The sequence below is a fragment of the Halichoerus grypus genome, chromosome 8 (assembly GCF_964656455.1).
Source record: "Halichoerus grypus chromosome 8, mHalGry1.hap1.1, whole genome shotgun sequence".
Taxonomy (NCBI): Eukaryota; Metazoa; Chordata; class Mammalia; order Carnivora; family Phocidae; genus Halichoerus; species Halichoerus grypus.
This window is the reverse complement of record NC_135719.1, coordinates 62,059,083-62,083,132: the sequence shown is the minus strand read 5'-3', so window position 1 is coordinate 62,083,132 and position 24,050 is coordinate 62,059,083. Positions and strand designations below refer to the sequence as shown.

Below are 24,050 nucleotides of genomic sequence, written 5' to 3'. Positions count from 1 at the left end.
TGCCTTGCCTGTTCACAGTCTATTTTCAAAACATCATCCAAGTGATCTTTGCTCTTGTCAACTCTCTGCTTAAAATCTTCCCTTCTTATTCAAAGCAAACACGAAAGTGCTTATAATAGCCTATACGGCTTTATATAATGATGTGCCTATTGCCCCTGCTATTCACCACCCTACCCCACTCCCGTAACTTCCTGACCTCATCACCTAGCACTCTTTGTTCATTCTACTTAGCTACATTGGACCCTTCTTACCATTCTTCCAACACACCAGCAGTTTTTTCTCTTTTAAATGCTCTGCCTCACATTATCCTTACCATGCTCCCTCATTTCCTTCAATCTCTACTCAAATGTCACCTTATTAATGAAGCCCTCTCTACCATCCCTTCTCTGTATTTCATCTGTCCCCATAGCACTTATCATCTAACATATAACATATTTAGTTATCTGTTTGTTATCTACATCTTCTCCACTAGAATATAAGTTCCACTAAGGTAAACATTTTGTTTTGTGAATGCTGTATCTTCAGCAGCCAGAAGAATGCCTGACATACAATGAGGTTCAAAAACCAGTTGTTCATAATGAATTAGATGTCTGCAAGCTAATTTAAGTAATAATTATATTTTACTTTGGATATTAAAATTAATTTGCTTTTCTTATATCTAACCTGTATATGTCGGAGAGAAGATATGCAATGAAAAATTATAGTATATTAAAAACTAATTTTGAAAGCTACTTCTTACCACTGCCTAGGCAATGGACTGCCATTCTTACATCAATTTACCAGAAGTCAGAAAGTGACAGGAATAAAACTTTGCTCTGTAGTAGGGATCAACAACATTTTTTTGTGAAGGGTCAAATACTAAATATTTTAGGGTTTGCAAGGTAAACAGTCTCACAACTATTCACCTCTACTGTTGCAACACAAATATAACTATATATAATACAAAATCAAAGGATTGTGGCTCTGTTCCAATAAACCTCTATTTACAAAAACAAAGAATGGGTTGGATTTGATGCACGGGACCACAGTTTGTCAATACCTGCTCTAAAGTGTATTATTTTTTAAGAGTAAATGAAAACGAAATACTTTACAGTTACCATTTATACTTAGGAAGTATACAGATTATTTAACAGAAAAACTGAATATACTGATACTTGGTGTTGATTATTATTTCAAATATTTAATTGATATTGTGAAACATTTATAAACACACTAAATAAAACTGGTATAATCATCACATTACCTGTGTTTACTCCTCCAGTTAAAATCCAGGCTCCGGTTGTAACTGCAGCTTTAATAAGACCCTTTCCAAGCAGCTGCTTGATTCGTGGGTGAAGCTCAAATTTCTGCATGCCCCCATGCACAGAGATAACAAGTTTGGGTAATTCCATTTGCCATTCTTTAAGCAGAAGTTGCAGAATGACTTCAGGTTTGGTGTCATATGATAGTCTCACATACTAAAAAAGATTTTTAAAGGACAAAATAACTGAATATGTTCATAGGTTTCATAATGCAACATTACATGACATTAGAAAAACGTTTAGATCAGATTATTATAGATTTGATAGGTTACTTTTAATATACTTAACACTCCTAGGAATAAGCAATAGTAAATGATTTTAAAGTTGGAAAATCATTCTGTTAAGAGCCATAGAAGCAGTGGTACTCTAATTTTTAACCTTTAAAACATAAATATGTTCCTCCTCCTATTTATATAAACTCAATTACCATTCATCCAATTTACAAATTTACCCCCAGTTACTTACTGACTTGTTTGACTATGAATATGCAGTAGTGGGAACTGCTAAAGTCTAGCTATGGTGATGAGAAACGGGAAAAAGAAAGAAGAAGAATGGGGTGCCTAGGTGGCTCAGTCAGTTAAGGTCTGCCTTAGGCTCAGGTCATGATCCTGGAGCACCGGAATCAAGCCCCCCAAGTTGGGCTCCCTGCTCAGTAGGGAGTATGCTTCTACCTCTCCCTCTGCCCCTCCCCGTTTGTGTTCTCTCTCTCTCAAATAAGTAAAACTTCAAAAAAAAAAAAAAAAAGGAAAGAAAAATGGAAGCTTCTACAACTCTTGCTATTAGGAGAGGCAAATACTGTATTATGTGTTTGAAAGTTTTGTCAATGATCTGGTCTATTTATAACAGAATTATGATTATGCAGTAAAATAACAAAGATATTTTTTACTCAATATTTCAAGGTAATCAGATGGATTTATAAATTTAATTTTTTAAAAATTCTATAGAAAATAAGCTGTCACATCTGTGAAATAACTTCCTCTGGTTTACAAGATTAAACAACTTATCTTTGTCTTAAGTGACTTCACAAAACTTACTTGCTATTGACCACTTAACTCATTTTCTTGGTTTGATGTACCTAGATGATTTAGCTCATAAGAAATCTGAAATATTCATGTGTTAGAAAAAAAACATTTTTTTGTTAAAGATTTTATTTATTTATTTGACAGAGAGAGAGACAGCGAGAGAGGGAACACAAGCAGGGGGAGTGGGAGAGGGAGAAGCAGGCCCTCCGCGGAGCAGGGAGCCCAATGCGGGGCTCGATCCCAGGACCCTGGGATCATGACCTGAGCCGAAGGCAGACGCTTAACCAACTGAGCCACCCAGGTGCCCCGAAGAAAAACATTTTTAATCATCTCTAACAAAGGTTCTTTGCAAAACAATATACTGTCCATTGCTTTACAACCAGAGATCAAATACCAATGAAAAATATTCTAAAATATCAGAACCCAAAGTATCAGAATTCTACCAAACTGAGAAGACCCCAGAGTCCCTTAAGATGTTTATAATGGGGGCACCTGGGTGGCTCAGTTGGTTAAGCAACTGCCTTTGGCTCAGGTCATGATCCTGGAGTCCCAGGATCGAGTCCTGCATCGGGATCCCTGCTCAGCAGGGAGTCTGATTCCCCCTCTGACCCTCCCCCCCACTCATGCTCTCTCTGTGTCTCTCATTTTCTCTCTCAAATAAATAAAATCTTAAAAAAAAAAAAAAAAGAACATTTGTAATGAGGGGCATCTGGGTGGCTCAGTCGGTTAAACATCTGCCTTTGGCTCAGGTTGTGATCTCAGGGTCCTGGGATCCAGCCCTGAATCAGGCTCCCTGCTCACTGAGCGAGGAAACTGCTTCTCCCTCTGCCCCCACCCCCCCACCTTTGCCCCCCCCAGCTAGTGCTCTCTCTCTCTCTCAAATAAATTAATTTTTTTTAAAAAGGGGGGGGCGCGCCTGGGTGGCTCAGTTGTTAAGTGTCTGCCTTCCGCTCAGGTTATGGTCCCAGGGTCCTGGGATCGAGCCCTACATCGGGCTCCCTGCTCGGCAGGAGGCCTGCTTCTCCCTCTCCCACTCCCCCTGCTTGTGTTCCCTCTCTCGCTGTGTCTCTCTCTGTCAAATAAATAAATAAAATCTTTAAAAATAAATAAATTAAAAAAAGAATTTTGTAATGAGATTTGTTCTATATTAAGTCTTCCTATATTACTTTTGTCTAACTCATTATTATATTTGGCATAAAGTCATGTTTGGAAAACAGCTTAAAGTTAAAAAAATATATAAGGAATAAATGAGGAGTTCCACTTTGGACAATGGCAGACTAGACTGTTTTAAACTAACTCTGCCGGCAGGAATAGAAAAACGAGAAAATAAATAACATGTATGAAGGCATCAGAGAGCTACTAAGACAGTGAAAAACTGTGGGATCAGGATCCAAAAGAAAAGGAAAACTTGGAGAGATGTGCCCACCTTTACCACTGTTTTTCCCATCAAGGCAGGGAGGCAGACAAAACAAAGAACAACATAAAGGGTAAAATATTGATAAATATAAATGAAAAATAATGTTGTGGGGGGGTGAAAATTATGCCAGCAAAAGCATATGTCATGAGAGAAATAAATGCAGTTATAAGTATTCTAAAGGTTCTTGCACTTCCAAAAAGTAGTGAAAGGACTAATTTATAATAAGTTAAAATGTGTTTTGTAGTGTTCATTATAAGATTAATCTACAGAAAAGAGAATGTATAAATAACATGCTAATAAGGAAAGAAATAATAAAAAAATATTTAATCCCAATCAAACAAGAAAGAAAAGGGAACAAAGAAAAAGTGAGACAGTATAATAAACTTAAAAATATGTGTTGCTTATAAAGAAACCCTTTAGGGGCACCTGGGTGGCTCAATCAGTTAAGCATCTGCCTTCGGCTCAGGTCATGATCCCAGGGTCCTGGGACTGAGCCCCACATTGGGCTACCTGCCAGCAGGGAGTCTGCTTCTGCTTCTCCCTCTCCCCCTCCCCCTGCTTATGCTCTCTCTCTCACTCTCTCGAAAATAAATAAAATCTTAAAAAGAAAGAAAATGACAAGATTAAAAACATTTCATAATGAGAGAATGTTCAGTTCACCAAGATGTAACACTTCTATATGTATATGCACTTATACAAAGGATTTTAAAATAAAGAAATGACCGACACTAACTTTCTGATCTGCTACATAAATTTTCAGACAATAAATGTACTATATATTATTTAGAGAACAAGATAAATGAAGTTAAAAAAATCAAGTATGCGACATACCTTAGCTCTGTAGGAATGAGAACCCCCTTGAAAATTTATGACTCCATAAGCATCCGTTGGGCTCTGTTCTGTATGCTTTTCCACAGACCATTCTTCTAATGTCTGATTAAAATGGTCACCCAATTTCACATCTGAGTATTTCATGGCAAGACTTGCAGTAAAACAAGCATGTTGCTTGACCAAGCGACCACAAAAACACCTAAAGGAAAGAAATGAAATTTTAAAAAGACCTTTCAAAAAATTAGTCAATGAAAAACTGAATTAAAATGAACAAACCAATGAACATTGAGTATAAAAATAATTTAACTTTTTAATTTTACAATACCAATAAATTAATACTTTTAACATAACGGTAAAATAGTACAAGTACATTTTTTTTGATGATACAGTCCTCTAAATTTAGTGTGGGGTTATCTACAAAATGTAGTATAGCCATATAACAGAATAGTATTCAACATGAGAATATCTAATATTAGAATATTAAACACAATATGATCTCAAAATTATCATGCTTCATGAAAGAATCCAATGCCTAACAGTACATATCTATACAGTGATGACAATGGTGGCCCAGGGTCAAGGGCAGAAAGGGCAACTGTATTCTACCTAGAAGCATTACAGGACACTACTATGTAGGAAGCAGGCAGTCTCACTAATTTGATAAAGAATCATACGGGTGCCTGCATGGCTCAGTTGGTTGAGCATCTGACTCCTGATTTTGGCTTGGGTCATGATCTTGGGGTCCTGGGATTGAGCCCCCATTTCAGTTCCCCACTCAGCAGGGAGTCTGCTTATAGATTCTCTCCCTCTATCCCTCCCCCTGCTCGTGTGCGCATGCTCTCTCTAAAATAAATAAATAAATCTTTTTTAAAAAGTCGTATCACAGTTAGTAGAAGCCAAAGCAGCTAGAGTTTGCAGGGCAAAAAACAAAAAGAGGAAGAGCTACACGAGAGAGTTCCCGATATATATAGAAGGATCTTCTTAAACATGAGTTAAGAACAAACTACCCAAGGCAAACATAAGAACTACTAGACAACAGTAGGCCAAGTAATTCCTGAAGTTCACAAAGGGCAAGGAACAGTTTGTGTTGCTACCAGCCAGAGTAAGAGATCTCAATACACAAGACCTACAAAAGGGTCCTGAGAATAGCAATGCCTAATTAGAAGGGCTAAATTAGACCTAGACGATGATGTACCATGACAAACTGCAACAGCAAGACTTGAAAGATCAAATTAATCCAAAGTAACTTAATTGCATGCTAAAACAAGTCCAAAATTCCCTAACAGAATGATAAAATCCAGCACCCTAAAACATAAACTCTCTCTCTCAAATAAAAGAATAAAATCTTTGGAAAACAAAGGAGAATCTATCCAAAATGAAACACTGAGAGAAAAGACAGGGGGGAAACAAAAGGAACAGAACATCAGCAACCTGCTGAACAGTATCGAAGTAGCTCAACACACACAAAGTTCAAGTCCCAGAAATAAGGGAATGGGAATAAAAATTTGAAAACATAGGGCAAAAATCTGAAAACTATATGAGCAACAGATCTGAGCAGTTCAATAAGAACTGAGCAAAACAAGCTTAAGGAAATCACACTAGGCACTGCTGAAAGCCAGTGATAAGAGAAAATCTTCAAAGTATCATATCACATCATGGGCAGAAGAATAAAGGTAAGAATGACAGCACACATCTTGTCAAAAATCATGCAATCCAATAGTCACTGGTACATTATCTTATTCTTTTTTTTTTTAGGTTTTATTTATTTAAGTAATCTCTACATCCAATGGGGGGCTTGAACTCACAACCCCAAGATTAACAGTTACATGCTCTTCCAACTGAGCCAGTCAGGCACCCCAATTTTTTGGTTCAGCATCTTTAAAGTACTAAAGGGATGGGGGGAACCCTATCAAATTAGAATCCTGTAAGACTTGAACAAAACTACCAGCCAACCAAAGTGATTAAATAGACATTTAACACTCAACAATAGAATAAAAACTCTTCTTGAGTGCACAGAAATATTTACCAAAATTAAATATATGCTGGGCCATAAAGTAAGTCTAAATAAACTAGAGTAAGGATGGAAATCATACAAAGTATGTTCTCAGACCACAGTGAAACTAAACTAGAAACCAATAAAAGAAAATACGGGGGAGGAGCGGTTGTTCCTGGGTGGTTCAGTTGGTTAAGCATCTGACTCTTGATTTCGGCTCAGGTCATGATCTCATGGGTCATGAGATCAAGACCCACATGGGGCTCTGTACCAGGGTGTGGAACCTGCTTAAGATTCTCTCTCTCTCCCTCTGCCCCTCCTGCCCCACCCCCACTCAAGTGTGTGCACTCTCTCTCTAAAAGAAAAGAAAAAAAAATACTGGGAAATTCTTCAAGTATTTGGAAATTAAACGACACACTTTTTATTAACTCATGGATCAAAGAAAGTCACAGAAGAACTTAGAAAATATGTGGAACAAAATGAAAATAAAAACAACAAAACATGGGATGCAACTATACAGTGTTTAGTATAAAAGCGTATTCACATAAATACTTTACAGTATGAAAATATATAGGATAAAAAACTGTAGTATATAGTTTAAATGAGAAGAAGATCTGCTACGTGAGGAAGGTGAAGATGGTGGCGGCCCGGGCATGGGTCCTGGGAGTGCAATGGCTAAAAAGGGCAGCCCAAACCATGGTGCCCTTGGGTACAACGATAGCTTTGCACATTACCAAGGACACGTTCCTGGGGTCCTACCCCAAGATTCCAGAAGAACAGGCCACCACTGCCAAGAAGTGTATGTGGGTAGAAGACTACCAAGTGTACTGGGAAGATGGCATGGGGTATGATGACTACCTGAAGCTCTCTGACCGCTCAGGGCAGGGAGAGATCCATGGTATGACTGGGACCACCCAGACCTGAGGTTGAACTGGGGTGTACCAACACCCTGGGACCTTGACATGTCTATCAGGAACTGTGTGGATACATCCCCCATGCCTATTTCCTGGAATCTCATGTGTAAGCACCTCTTTGGCTTTGTGGCCTTCACGCTGTTCATGTTCTGAGTTGGGGAGACTTACCTAATCTACCAATCTGTGGGGCTAAAGCAGAATCCTTATAATAATCTGTACCTGGAACAAGGCAGAGATCCCACCAAACAGCCTGAACCAGTGGTTCATTATGAGATCTGAGGCAATTTACCAGCTTTGCGCCCCCTAAGTGACTCCCTCATTTCTAGAGATTTAACCTTAATGAAATCCCTAATAAAACTTAGTGCTATCATTAAAAAAAAAAAAAAGATTTGCAAGTAATAGTAATCTAAACTCCACCTTAAAAACTTTTTAAAAAGGGCAAATTAAACCCAAAGTAGCAGATGGAAAGAATAAAGAGCACACAATGAACCATGAAAAGAAAAGAAAAACATGTAGAAAAATCAATGAAACAAAAAGCTTGGTCACTGAAAAGACCAACAAAATTCAGTATCTATTCACTATAAACATTTTCAGCAAATTAGGGAAAGAGGGAACTTCCTCAACACAGATATCATCATACTTATTTAATGTTGGCTATGAGTACTACTTACTACATTCTGAGTCCTGTGAGTCCTAACTAATCACCAAACTTTGGGGTCATCTTGGGGACACGTGACAAAAGTAGACAAAATATATGAGGTAACGGTTTTTAAGCACTGAACAAGAATTATGGGACTTCAATCCTTGAAATGAAGAAAAATATATGAAGTGAGGCCCATAATTGTACCACCACACTGGGGGAATTTCTCAACCATTGTGCATTGAGATAATGCTCAGGTAGAAAAAGGCAGTGTCACTGAGCTGACCAAGGAGGTAGCAAACAGAATTCCAGGCTGCTGAAACAGATGGAATTTGTAGCAGGGTACCAGAGGAGAGCTAGAGAGAGAGAGGGAAACAAACTTGCATGAGGATTCACCATGGGTTCCTGGCCACACACTGAGCTGTATCTGTGTCGGTCAAGACTTAGACACCTAACAGAAATCACCTGCTGCGGGTCTGAGACCTGAATCATAAAGGGCTGGAGATACGGCAGTCTTAGATCACAGCGAAAAGACATGAGTAGGCATCCTGGGCATTCAGTTGAGACCCTAAAAAGGTTATACCTTGGGAGTACAGTCCACATTCTAAGACTAAATTCAAAATAAAAATAGAGGGTGCCTGGATGGCTCAGATGGTTAAGCGTCTGCCTTCAGCTTGGGTCATGATCCTGGGATCCTGGGATCGAGTCCCACATCGGGCTCCCTGCTCATCGGGGAGCCTGCTTCTCCCTCTGCCTCTCCCTCTGTCTCTCATGAATAAATAAATAAAATTTTTAAAAATAAATAAATAAAAATAAAAACAGAGCTGCCCCAACAAAGAATGAAATCAAGCCCTATGGGACAAAAGAATCTGTCAATAATTTAATCACCTGTCAGAACAAAATTTAAACCCTTTAAAGGAAGATGACATAGTCCAGAACTCCTATCGATCATGGAAACTCGCAACATACAATAAAAAATTACTAGACATATGAAAAAGCAAAAAAAGTGACTCATAATCAAGAAAAAAGTAGATAAATTTAGCAATTCAATAGAAACAGACCGTAAATGACACAGATGTTCAAACTAGTAAACAAAAATTTTAATGCAGATATAAGTATGTTCAAGGACTTATAGAAATAGATGGTGATAACAAAGGTATAGATAAGGCATCTCAGCAGTGACCTGGAAACTATAATAAAGAATCAAATGAAAATCTTAGAACTGAAAAATATAATGCATGAAAAGTTCACTGGATGGGCAAAATAGCATATTGGCAATTGCAAAAATAAGGATTAGTGGGGAAAAATATATTACAAAGCTACGGTAATCAAAGAAAAAAAAGACTAGTGAACCTTAAGAAATATCACTACAACTGTTCTACTTTCATCAATGGAATAAAATTTTAATTAAAAAAAAAAAACAGGGCTGGGGAGCCTAGATGGTGGTGCAATCAGTTAAGCATTCAGCTCTTGGTTTTGGCTCAGGTCATGATCCCAAGATCCTGGGATCAAGCCCCATGTCGAGCTCCCTGCTCAGCAGGGAGTCTGCTTGTCCTTCTTCCTCCGCTCCCTCTACCCCGTGCTCAAGGTCGGTTGGTTGGTCAGTCTCTCTCTCTCTCAAATAAATAAAATCTTTTTTAAAAATCATGCAAACTAACAAACGTATAACTGGAGTTTCAGAGAGAAGAAAGAGAGAGAATGGGGCAGAAAAATATTTTAAGAAACAATGGCTAAAAACTTCCCAATTTGGAACCCTCTGACATGGTTGGTGGGAATCCAAGCTGGTGCAGCCAATCTGGAAAACAGTATGGAGGTTCCTCAAAAAGTTGAAAATAGAGCTACCCTATGACCCAGCAATTGAACTACCGGGTATTTACCCCAAAGATACAAATGCAGTGTTCCGAAGGGGTACGTGCACCCCAATGTTTATAGCAGCAATGTCCACAATAGCCAAACTATGGAAAGAGCCAAGATGTCCATCAAGAGATGAATGGATAAAGATGTGGTGTTTATTACAATGGAATATTATGCAGCCATCAAAAAAAAAAAAAAAACCACTAAATCTTGCCATTTGCAACAACGTGGATGGAACTAGAGGGTATTATGCTAAGCGAAATAAATCAATCAGAGAAAGACAAGTATCATATGATCTCACTGATATGAGGAATTCTTAATCTCAGAAACAAACTGAGGTTTGCTGGAGTGGAGGGGGGTGGGAGGGATGGGGTGGCTGGGTGATAGACATTGGGGAGGGTAGGTGCTAAGGTGAGCGCTGTGAATTGTTTAAGACTGATGAATCACAGACCTGTACCTCTGAAACAAATAATACATTATATGTTAAAAAAAAAGAAAAAGAAAAAAAGAAGATAGTAGGAAGGGAAAAATGAAGGGGGGTAATCGGAGGGGGAGACGAACCATGAGAGACTATGGACTCTGAGAAACAAACTGAGGGTTTTAGAGGGGAGGGGGTTGGGGGGATAGGTTAGCTCAGTGATGGGTATTAAGGAGGGCACGTACTGAATGGAGCACTGGGTGTTATACGCAAACAATGAATCATGGAACACTACATCAAAAACTAATGATGTAATGTATGACGACTAACGTAACACAATAAAATTAAATTTAAAAAATAATAATTAAAAAAAACTTCCCAATTTGGTGAAAAATATGAACTTGCAGATATTTATGGCACAGTATATACAAAGAGAACCACTCTTAGGCACATTATACACCTGCTGCTGAAAGCCAAGGATACAGGAAGGAAGTCTTTAAAGTAGCCAGAGAGAAAAAAGATCATTACATACAGAACTACACTAGTGACAAATGACTTCTCACCAGAAACAAGAGCCAGAAGACAATATAAGGGTATCTTCAAAGTGCTGGAATGAGAAAACTATCAACTCAGAAATCTATATCTAGGGAAAATATTCCTCAAAAATAAGAGTAAAATAAACATGAAAAATGAAAAATATGAAAACATATTTTCAGATAAACCAATCTGAGAAAATTCATCTCTATTGTATCTGCATTATACCAAATACTAAAGGAAGATCTTCAGTTTGAATGGAAAGATACCCCCTGGAACTTTGCGCCTAAAGGAAGGAATGAACAGGACTGGAAATGGTAAAACAACTCCATATATCTAAAATGAAAAGTGCATTCTGTGCACTTTTCTTCCTAGCCTACCTACCAGAGACCTTCTAGTCTTACTTTTATATTCATTCATCAGATCTTAATGAGCAACATTACTATTTACTTAGCTATCTAGGCAAGAAATTTAGGATTCACCAAATCCTATTGAATTTATCTCATTAATTCCTTCAAATATGTCTACTTCCCTTCATCATCATAGCCACTATCTTAATTCAGGCTCTCAGTTTTTCCAGAATTACTCCAAAACTTTCCAAGCTATTTTTTCCTCCCAATCCAATCTCCTCAAAATGCCAACTGCTTTTACCAAAAGAAAAACTAAGCATTTTACTTCCCTGTATATCCTTTTAACATGAAATCAAAACTATGTGACACAGTACACAAACAGCTTAAATGATCTAGTTCCTACTTATTTCTCCAGATCAAATCTCTCCAATATCCGTATTACATTCTACATTCTGTAGTTTCCTGATAGAATCATAATCTCTTTCACTGTCAGGCCTTCCCACATCCTGTTCTCTCTGCCTAAATCCCTTTTGCTCAATCTTTACCTAACTAATTCACATTCAACTTTAGAAATCTGCTCAAGTAGCTTCATTGGAGTTCATATAGCCTCACCCAATCCTTCACCTCCCCACTCTGAGTAAAGTAACCTTCAAATGTAATCAAATGCAATAACCTGTGAGTTTTATCCCACCTAACTGATGCTTCTAAAATATTAGTTTTATTTTTCAAAATTTGTGCAATAGAGTTTTGTTATTAAACTTACCTGACGAGTTGCTGACAAATTTGACATCCTGGAAGGCATCTATAAAACAAGGTAAATTTATTACTTAACATTAAAAAAAAATTTTAATTTAAACTACATAAAATCCATATAATAGTACAAATCAAAGGAAAACTATAACGCTTGTCTAATTGTTCAGTAGATATGTCATTTATACCTTGGTTTATACACTCAAATAACTTTTTTTAACTCACATAGTTTCCATTGTTTATTGTAGTTGACATACAATGTTACACTAGTTTTAGGTACACAACATAGTGTTTAATAATTTTATACATTACTCAATATTCACCAAGAGTAGTCACCATCTGCCACCATACACTATTACAGTATTATTAACTATATTCCTTATGTTGTACTTTTATCTCCATTATTATTTATAACTGGAATACCAGGTACCAGTTGTACCTCTTACTCCCCCCTTCACCTATTTTACCCATTCCCTCACCCACATATTTAAAATAGTTTCCATTTTTTTTAAGTACAACTAGTTGTGACAAAATCCAGAAACCAAAGAGAAAAAGATTGACAGATTTAACTACACAAAAATACAAATTTCTACATGGCAAAAATATGCCACTCATAAAGTCTAAAGACAAACAGGAAAAAATAATTGCAGGCAAAAGGTTAGTTTCCCTAATATAGAAAGAGTTTCATCAAATTTACATAAAAAAGGAAAACATATGGATAGTTCACAAGAAAAAACATACATATGAAAAGGCATTTGGTTAGAAAAGATTTTTTTAGTCCTTTAAGACAGTATCTTGAAGAGAACAGAGATAGGTAGTCTTTTTTTTTTTTTAAGATTTTATTTATTTATTTCAGAGAGAGACACAGCGAGAGAGGGAACATAGTAGGGAGAGTGGGAGAGGGAGAGGGAGAAGCAGGCTTCCCGCCAAGCAGGGAGCCCGATGCGGGGCTCGATCCCAGGACCCTGGGATCATGACCTGAGCCGAAGGCACACGCTTAACGACTGAGCCACCCAGGCGCCCCGAGATAGGTAGTCTTATATGCTGGTGGGAGTATAAACTGATACAATCTCGATGTAAGGCAACTTGGTAATACCCATCACAATGAAAAAAATGTAGACTCCCTCTCAAACTCTAATACCAATACTAAAATTATAGGCTAAAAAATATTTGTAGCACATGTGTAAAATAATTAATGTACAAAGGTTATTCATTCACTACAGCATTTTTTTTTCTAGTAACAAAAAGAAAAACAGAATACCTAAAATGTTCATCAGTAAGAAACTAAGGGGCGCCTGGGTGGCTCAGTCGGTTAAGCGTCTGTCTTCAGCTCTGGTCATGGTCCCAAGGCCCTAGGATCAAGCCCCATATCAGGCTCCCTGCTTAGTGAGGAGCCTGCTTCTCCCTCTCCCTCTGCTGCTCCCCCTGCTTGTGCTCACTCTCTCAAATAAGTAAATAAAATCTTTAAAAAGATTTTAAAAAATAAGATTAAAAAAGATTTTAAAAATAAGATTAAAAAAATAATCTTTAAAAAAAATAAGGAACTACTAAAACAAACTATGATCCAGATATATAATTTAAAAGGATGCAACAACTAAAAACAGTGGTTATTGCCAAGATAATAAACACTGTGGGTTAAACAGTATGTACTTAAAAGAAGAGAGAGAGGAGTAAATACATATCTGCTAGGACATGCAAAGACTGTATCTAGCTATTTCTGGAAGATATTCTGAGGAATAGGTAACACTGGTTTTCTTTAGGAAGGGGAATTTATAGTTAAGGCACAGTGGTAGAAAGGGACTTTCACTTATAAATTTTGGTATCTTGTAAATCCATGTATTAGCTTATTCATAAAAACCTAATTTTCAAGTTCAACTAGTTTAAGGGCACCTGGCTAGCTCGTTGGAAGAGCATGCAACAGTTGATCTCAGGGTTCTGAGTTCAAGCCCCATGTTGGATGTAAAGATTACTTAAAAATATTATCTTATAAAAAAAATTTCAACTAGTATAGAAAGAAATGACCAGCTACCAGTGTTTGAAAATTATGTCTCATATGGATGGCTACAGCCAAAGATACTTAGTAACAGAATGAGATTCCTTTAACACCTAAAGTTAAATTTCTACTGCAAACTGAAATTTAAAAAGTATAGGAAATAACTCCTCAATAATACAATCTCTTTTGTTAATAAAGCAAAACCATAATTTTCTCCCAATGAAAGAACAGTGTCTTACTTTAGAACTGGCACCCTGAACTAAGGAGATCTAAATTCTAATCCCACCTTTATGAATTATTAGCCATGTGACCTGGGAAATGTCATTTCTGCTCTGGTTAAGAAATGTAATGTTACTAGGACCAAACCCCATGTTGGACCCTGCACTCAGTGGGGAGTCTGCTTGAGGATTCTCTCCCCTCTACCCCTCACTCCACATGCAGGCACTCTCTAATAAGTAAATAAATCTTTTTTTTTTTAAAGATTTTATTTATTTATTTGAGAGAGCGCGAGAACGAGAGCACACGCACAAGCAGAGGGAGGGAGTAGCAGAGGGAGACAGAGAAGCAGGCTCTCCAATGAGCAGGGAGCCCGACACGGGGCTCAATCCCAGGACTCTGGGATCATGACCTGAGCCTAAGGCAGACACTTAACTGACTGAACCACCCAGGTACCCCAATAAATAAATCTTTTTTTTTAATGTAATGTTACATTGTAACAAAACATCTTTAATCATTAATAAGAAATTCAAAAACTCACAGAATAATGACTGGAAGAGATATAAAGGTTTATCTGTTTTATTAATTATCTAAACGACATTTACCAAATTTACCAAAAATTGAAGGAATGTTAAAAAACATAAAAAATATTTTCTCACTAATCAAGTAAATGCAAATTTAAGACATATACTATTTCCTAATAATCACTTTTCCTTGCAGATAAAGAAAAATGTTACTCTAGTCAATATTCAGTAAAGCAGGCATTCTTGCCACTACCAGTAATAGTGTAAATTGCTTTAATCCTTTTGGAAAGCTTTTTGCCATTACATACACTAAGAGGGGGGAAAAAGAACCTTAAACACAAAGAAAGTTTTATCCACTAAGGTCTTCATTATGGCCTAATTTTACTTTATCATGGCTAAAAATTGAAAATAACCGAAATTTGCTCAATAATGGAACAGGTATATATAAATTGTGGCCTATACACTAACAGAATATTAACTACCATTCTTACAAAATATCTGCAATATCATATTTACTATAACATTTTGTAAAAGAGCACATACCATATTTTACACCTAGACTGAATATAGCAACCTTTTAAAACAAAACCTATTGAGGAAATATTAAAATTAAATGCACCAAAATGTTACTAATAATGACTGCCTTGGGGCACCTGGGTGGCTCAGTCGGTTAAGGGTCTGACTCTTGATTTCGGCTTAGGTCATGATCTCAGAGTCATGGGATAGAGCCCCGCATTGGGATCCGTGCTGGGTGTGGAGCCTGCTTAAGATTTTCTCTATCTCACTCCTATGATTATAGGAAACAAACTGAGGTCTGCTGGAGGGGTGGGAGTGGGTGATGGGACAACTGGGTGATGGACATTAAGGAAGACACACGATGTAATGAGCACCGGGTATTATATAAGACTAAGGAATCACTAAACTCTACCTCCGAAACTAAGAATACACTATATGTTAATTAATTGAATTTAAATAATAAAGAAAAAATAAAATAAAATTAATCTTTAAAAAGAAATGAAGAACTGATACAACATGGACATGCCTTGAAAACATTATGCTGAGTAAAAGAAACCAAACATAAAAGGCCACATATTTTTGAGTCTATGTATATGAAATGTACAGAACAGGCAAATCCATAAAGACAGAAGTAGATTCATGGTTGTCAGGGACTGGGGGGAGAGGAGAATAAGAGTGACTGGTAATAGGAACTGGGTTCCCTTTAGGAGTGATAAAAGTGTTCTGGAATTAGATAGCGGTGATGTTTGTAAAACCTTTTGAATATACTAAAAACCAACAAAATGTACATTTCAAATGGTCAGTTTTACGCTATATAAATTATATCTCAATTTTTAAGAAAAAAGATTCTTTCCCTCTGCCCCTCCCCTCCCCTTTCTCTCTCACTTCCCCCTCTTAAAAAAATATAAGTTTATAAAAAATTACCAATTTTGCTATTTTTGTATAGTCGACATATGTTATATTAGTTCCAAATGTACAACAGTGATCAACAATGCTATATATTCCAAAACGCATTACCACCACAATAAGTGTTGTTACCATTTGTCACCATACAACATTACAATATTATTGACTATATTCCCTATGCTATACTTTTCATCTCTGTGACTTATTCATTTTATTCACTTACTTCATGCATCTCCCTACCCCATCCCTTACACCTACACCTGTCTATTCTGGCAACTACCAGTTGTTCTGTTTCTATGAGTCTGTTTTTGCTTGTTTGTTCTGTTTCTTAGAGTCCACACATGAGTATAATCATATGGTATTTATATTTTTCTGACTTATTTTGCTTTGCATAATACGCTCTAGGTCCATCCATGTTGTTGCAAATAGCAAGACTTCATTCTTTTTTATGACTAATATTCTATTTGGTGTGTGTGTGTGTGTGTGTGTATATGTGTGTGTATATACACACACATGCTGTACCTTCTTTATTATCTATTGCAACACTTACGTTGCTTACATATCTTGGCTATTGTAAATAATGCTGCAATAAATACAGGAGTGCATATATCGTGGCGCCTGGGTGGTGCAATTGGTTAAGCATCTGACTCTTGGTTTCAGCCCAGGTCGTGATCTCACAGGTGGTGAGATCGAAGCCCAGGGCTCCATGCTCAGCAGAGAGTCTGCTTGAGACTCCCTCCCCCTCCCTTTGCCCCTCCCCCTGCTCTGTCTCAAATAAATAAATCTTTTAAAAAACAAAAACAAAGGAGTGCATATATCTTTTCCAATTAGTGTTTTGTTGTCTTTGGGTAGATACTCAATATTGAATTCCTGGATCATATGGTATTTCTATTTTTAATTTTTTGAGGAAACACCATACTGTTTTCCATGGTCACTGCACCAATTTATATTCCCACCAATAGTGCAAGAGGGTTCCCTTTTCTCCACATCCTTGCCACCACTTGTTATTTCTTGTCTTTTTGATGCTAGCCATTCTGACTGGTATGAAATTATGATACTCACTGAAGTTTTGCTTTGCATTTTCCTGATGATTAGTGAGGTTGAGCATCTTTACCTGTATCTGTTGGCCATCTGTAGGTCTTCTCTGGAAAAAAGCCTGTTTGGGTCTCCTGCCCACTTTTCCTGGGTGTTGAGCTGTGTAAGTCCTTTGTACATTTTGGATATTAACCTCTTACCAGATATATCATTTGCAAATATCTTCCTCCACTCAGTAGGTTGCCTTTTTGTTTTATTAATAGTTTCCCTTGTTGGGGCACCTGGGTGGCTCAGTCTTTAGGCGTCTGCCTTTGGCTCGGGTCATGATCCCAGGGTCCTGGGATCGAGCCCCACATCGGGCTCCCTGCTCGGTGGGAGGCCGGTTTGTCCCTCTCCCACTCCCCCTGCTTGTGTTCCCTCGCTCGCTAGGTCTCTCTCTGTCAAATAAATAAATAAAATCTTTAAAAAAAAAAAAAATAGTTTCCCTTGTTGTGGAAAAGCTTTTTATTTTGGTGTAATCCTAATAGTTTATTTTTGCTTTGGTCTCCCCTGCCTGAGGAGGCATATCCATAAAAATATTTCTAAGGCCAATGTCCAAGACATTACTGCCTGTTTTTTTCTAGGAGTTTAATGATTTCAGGTCTCACACTTAGGTCTTTAATCCATTTTGAGGTTTTTTTTTAGTTTATTTTTGCATATGGTGTAAGAAAGCAGTCCAATTTCATTCTTTTGCTTGTAGCTTTCCATTTTTCCCAACACCAGTCTTTTTCCCCACTGAATATTCTTGCTCTGTCACATATTAATTGACCATATAAGCATGGGTTTATTTCTGAGCTTTCTATACCATTCTATTAACCTATGTGTCTATTTTTGTGCCAGTACCACACTATTTTGATTACTACAGCTTCGCAGTATATCTTGGAATCTGGGATTGTTAAGAAATGGGCAAAAGACATGAACAGACCTTTCTCCAAAGAAGACATACAAATGGCCAACAGACACATGAAAAAATGCTCAACATCACTCGGCATCAGGGAAATACAAATCAAAACCACAATGAGATACCACCTCACACCAGTCAGAATGGCTAAAATTAAATCAGGAAACAACAGATGTTGGCGAGGATGCGGAGAAAGGGGAACCCTCTTACACTGTTGGTCAGAATGCAAGCTGGTGCAGCCACTCTGGAGAACATTTCTTGTCTTTTTTTTCCTTTTTCTTGTCAAAAAGTTGAAAATAGAGCTACCCTACAACCCAGCAATTGCACTACTAGGGATTTACCCCAAAGATACAAATATAGTGACCCAAAGGAGCACCTGTACCCCAATATTTATAGCAGCAATGTCCGCAATAGCCAAACTATGGAAAGAGCCCTGATGTCCATCAACAGATGAATGGATAAAGATGTGGTGTATATATACACAATGGAATACTACTCAGCCAACAAAAAACTGAAATCTTGCCATTTGCAACAACATGGATGGAACTAGAGGGTATTCTGCTAAGCGAAATTAGTCAATCAGACAAAGACAATCATATGATCTCACTCATATGTGAAATTTAAAAAACAAAACAGGATCATAGGGGAAGAGAGTAAAAACTAAAACAAGACAAAATCAGAGAGGGAGACAAACCATAAGAGACTTTTAATCATAGGAAACAAACTGAGGGTTGCTGGAGGGGAGTGGGGCGGGGGGATGGGATAACTGGGTGATGGCCATTAAGGAGGGCATGTGATGCCGTGGATACTATATCAGACTGATGAATCACTGACCTCTACTTTTGAAACCAGTAATACATTATATGTTAATTAACTGAATTTAAATTTTAAAAAAAGAACTAAAAGAAAAAAAAATACAGGATTGGGATAACCTCCAGCTTTATTCCTCTTTCTCAAGACTGCTTTGGCTATACAGGGTCTTTTGTGGTTTCATCCAAATTTTAGGATTATTTGTTCTAGTTCTGAATTAGGCTATGTTTTTATAAGAGTCATATATCAAATGGAAATAAAAGTTGCAGAGAAGTTAACCGGATAGAGAACAAGGTTTGATAGGAAATGAGAAAGGTAAGAAGATTCAAAAAACTTGTAAATGCATTTCTCAACTAATTTTTCCTAAGTGCCTACGAAGAGAGGTTTTCTGTATTCTAGGAAATAACTCTTTCTTTGATTTGCCCTTTTAAGCTTTTATCTATTTTTAGGCCACGAGAAAAAGAATTACGGAAAATGTTACTTCAATAAATACCTTAGGGGTCAACTTTTTCTTGAATTTTAACTAGTGCCTTTTAAATTTTTCTATTATCAAAGCCACGTGAAAGATCAAAAAGTCAATTAGAGATGTCTATAATCTCTGATGATAGGTTTTCTAGCAGATGCTGAGCTATATCTATATTTTGACAAACAAATACAGGAACTATTAGGTTTGTATTGATTTCTTTAGCATGAACCACAGTGTTGGGTACTCAGTAGATGTTCAATAAATACACATTTTTAAGTTCTCATTATCAGTGAATCAGTTAAGAGTCTTAACTGCCTTATCTTTGTAATATACTAGTATGATCTGGGGGAGTTTAGGGATGGGGGAACACTCTGAAGAAGAGGTTTTATGCTGTAAACGTCATTAAGAACTCCAGAATGCTGATACTGTGCTAATATCTCCTCTCAATTTTTTTTTTAAGATTTTACTTTTTTTATTTGAGAGAGAGCACACGCGTGCACGAGTAAAAAGCAGGCTCCCCACTGAGCTAGGAGCCCGACACGGGTCTCAATCCCAGACCCTGGGATCATAACCTGAGCTGAAGGCAGACGCTAACCAACTGAGCCACCCAGGTGCCCTCTCCTCTCAATCTTAAATGAATAATTAACAGTAAGCACAGAAGTTAACAGTAACTATAAATACTTTAATAATTTTGGTTTTTAATAAGCAAACAGCAATATAATTTACATCTAAATTTCTAGAGGAACCCAAAAAACAAAGGTATGCTTACCTGTGAGGGTCTTTGGAACTTGGTATAATATATACACATTCCCTCTTGGTCAAAGTGCTTTCTATCCAGGATTTCTGGGACTGAAACAAAAAGTTTTAAAAGACAGTTTCTAAATTAACTCACTGATAGTACAATGAAGTAATTTAATGATAAGTACATAAAAAGAAATAGTTCTATACTATTTAACTTTTTTCCAATTCACTATTTACCAAGAGTATAAAGACTTACTGAAGAAAACACACCTAAAATATAATAATCATTCAAGTCCACTGTGATTTAGATTACTAAATCAATATGCTGTGAAAATATTGTTGTTTCACATAATGAGAGGAGGAAAATCAAGTCTGAGATTCCCAATATGGGCCAAATACCTCGAGAGGGGCTGGTATGATCCTGGGAAGTGGATCATTTAAAAACCAATTAAAAGTGATTGTCAGATTTAACTAGCAAAATAAAACCTAGCTATATTTTATTTCTAAGTTAAATACATAAAACATAAGGGCATGGATGGTTAATGGTATACAGACGGAAAAAGATACTAAGCAAATCCTAATCAAAAGAAAACTAGTATCAGGAAAAATAAACACTAAACATCAATAGGGATACGGTAGGTTATTACATGATTACAAATGTTTAATTCACAAGATTGCGATAACAACCTTAAATATGTATAACCAAAGAGTCTCAAAATACATAACACAAGAAATTAATAGAATAAGACAAATCTAGGATCACAGTGGAAGATTAACACATTTCCCTCAATTACAGTAAATCTGAAATAATTTTTAAAATTGAAAAGTTGTTTTTAAATTAATTTTTTATACCACTATTTAAGTTTCTGCCTAGATCCTTAGACTCTTAGACTCTGGATCCTCATCCTGCTACTGGTGACTGATTAAAAAGGAAGAGGCATTATGTACTGGGACAGATGAAACTCTTATAACAGAGTAGATTAAAAACTGTGGAATCCATCCTCTATATAATTTAGCAACATCATCAGGACAGTCCAAAAAGGAAGAGCCTATGTTCTAAAAGGAAACCTCTGAGAGAAGAGACATTCTAGACAATATTACGATGGGTGAAGTTTTGCAGGTTCCTCTCAAATCCTTCAGGTACCCTAATAATAAACCTTAGTCTATTCCCTCAGTGTTAATTCTGGTAAATTCTGCCAAAATTCTCTCTCCATTTCAAAATGTCCATTTCCTTAAATGCTGAGCAAGGAGCCTGATGCGGGGCTCGATCCCAGAACCCTAGGATCATGACCTGAGCCGAAGGCAGCCGCTTAACTGACTGAGCCACCCTGCCCCTAAATAGTTCTTTAAATAGACTCACTTAGGTGGGAACTAATTACATCATGATCCCCTAGTTATAAAAATCACAGGATGACCTCTAGAACATAGCACCCTGAATCAGCAAAATATCCTACATTCTAAAGCTCATTTAGCATAATCCCTCCACCACCTTCTTATTCTAACTAAAATCTGGTATTCCTTAGAAAAATCTGCTTCCCCTACATGACGGGGTGGGGGGTAGGGGCAGGAATCTCTCTAGTTTAACTATACCAGAAATTCATCTTTGCTTCTAGAATACACCTGGCAAACCCAACCCTGATTCAACTTAACTGCCCAACTACTCCATAACTGCTTACTTAGTGTTAATGTAACTAGACAAAACAGAACAATGCTCCCTAGTTTCACTTTAAAACTCTGACCAGAAACCTCAAATGCTCCTTAATGATGCCCAACAATTACACTATATATCCCTAGTCCATTTTCTCATTCTCCTATATGATTTCACACTACTTCCTTCTCTCCTCAAACCTCCAAACCTTCTTCCCCATTCTCATTCTCCACAGATGACCTCACTTCCCATTTAACTGAGCAAATTTAAGCAACAAGAACTTGTACAAGCTTCTATCATATATATCCACCAATAAGTATCTGTACCCACATATTCTGCCTTCCTTCCTACGACTATATGTACTTCTTTTTTTTTTTTTTTTTTTTTTAAATATTTTATTTATTTATTTGACAGAGAGAGACAGCGAGAGCAGGAACACAAGCAGGGGGAGTGGGAGAGGGAGAAGCAGGCTTCCCGCGGAGCAGGGAGCCCGATGCGGGGCTCGATCCCAGGACCCTGGGACCATGACCTGAGCCGAAGGCAGACGCTTAAGGACTGAGCCACCCAGGCGCCCCGACTATATGTACTTCTATTTTAAGTCCAACCATTCCTCTTGTGCCCTAAATCCCATACACCTCACTAAAGGACATTGTCCACCAATTCCTTCTTAATTTTTTTTTGTTCTTTATTAACTCATTCCCATCAGCATGCAACGTCATTATTGTCCTCATTTAAAAAAAAACAAACCTTTGCTTGACTCCACCTTCCCCTCAAGCTAACACTCCATGTTTCTGCCTCGATCTACAATACAGATCATTGGTAAAAGTTTTTCCCTTTTCTTTTCCTGCCATGCTTTCTAAAACTCACTCCAGTCAGGCTTTCAAGCCAACCACCCTCTTGAAATAAGTTTAAGTTTCAACAAGGGACACCTGGGTGGCTCAGTCAGTTAAACATCTGCCTTTGGCTCAGATCATGATCAGGGGGCTGGGACTGAATCCCACATAGGGCTCCCTGCTCAGTGGAGAGCCTGCTTCTCCGTCTCCCTCTGCTGCTCCCTCTGCTTGTGCGCACACTCTCTATCTCTCCCAAACAAATAAAATCTTTGGGGCGCCTGGGTGGCTCAGTCATTGTGTGTCTGCCTTCAGCTCAGTCATGGTCCCAGGGTCCTGGGATCGAGCCCCACATCGGAGTCCCTGCTCTGCGGGAAGGCTGCTTCTCCCTCTCCCACTCCCCCTGCTTGTGTTCCCTCTCTCGCTGTGTCTCTGTCAAATAAATAAATAAAATCTTAAAAATAAATAAATAAAAATAAAGTATTTAAAAAAAGAAATAAATAAGTTTCAACAAGATCACTAATGACTTTCTCTAAATCCAAAGGTCAATTTTCAGGACTCATCTTCATTGATGTATCCAGCAGCATTTAACAAAGTTGTCATTCTCACCCTCTTTAAACATCTTCATCAGTTAGTTTGGCCTTTTCACCGGTCACTCCTTTTATCTCCCTTGCTAATTCCTCCCCTCTTCTCCCCAATCTTTTTTGTTTTAAGATTTTTATTTATTTATTTGACAGAGAGAGCACGTGCGCACAAGCAGGGGGAGCTGAAGAAGGGTGCCCAATGCAGGGCTCAATCCCAGAACCCCGAGATTATGATCTGAGCCGAAGGCAGATGCTTAACCAACTGAGCCACCCAGACACCCCTCTTTCTCCCCAATCTTTGGACTTCTTTTTTCCAATTATATTCATTCAGACTTTGGACTTTTTTTTTCCAATTATATTCGCTCTTTCAGTGCTCGCACCCAGTTTATCACAATATACTGGATGACTCCCAAATTTATATTTCCACACTAGAACCCTCCCTAAACTCCATGCTCATATATCCAACTGCCAACTCAACAGGTTGATTTTGATGTCCAAAAGGCATCTTAAATTTAAGATGGCCTGAACCGAACTCACCTTTCATCCACTCATTTCTTATACAGTCTTCCCCATCTCAGTAAATGCCAACTCTATTCTTCCAGTTCTATTTTTTTTAAGGCAAAAATCTTCATCACCTCTTGCCTGGCTTATCAGAATCCACTCATGTTACCCTTGCCACCTTACAGTCTCTATTCATCAAAAGAGATAAAGTAGTATTCTTTCTTTGAATGAACATAAAGAGTTTATTCGGTGCATATTTGGGTATACAACAATTTGGAACACAGATTTTAACAATTATTAACGCACAAAATCTTAC

General features: G+C 37.5%; 1 protein-coding gene and 1 pseudogene across 3 annotated transcripts in view; one reads left to right on the top strand and one right to left on the bottom strand.

Moving 5' to 3' along the window:
* The window catches only part of TRPM7 (transient receptor potential cation channel subfamily M member 7), a 117,325-nt gene that overhangs the window by 73,953 nt on the left and 19,322 nt on the right, over window positions 1–24,050 (bottom strand). For all 3 annotated transcript variants that reach the window (XM_078079348.1, XM_078079349.1, XM_078079350.1), the window contains exons 2-5: window positions 20,200–20,279; window positions 12,038–12,076; window positions 4,572–4,770; window positions 1,244–1,457 (exon numbers count right to left, since the gene is read on the bottom strand). In XM_078079348.1, coding sequence (XP_077935474.1) covers window positions 1,244–1,457; window positions 4,572–4,770; window positions 12,038–12,076; window positions 20,200–20,279 — 532 coding nt within the window. The remainder of the gene's footprint in view (window positions 1–1,243; window positions 1,458–4,571; window positions 4,771–12,037; window positions 12,077–20,199; window positions 20,280–24,050) is intronic.
* LOC118542040 (NADH dehydrogenase [ubiquinone] 1 beta subcomplex subunit 8, mitochondrial pseudogene) lies at window positions 7,201–7,757 on the top strand (annotated as a pseudogene).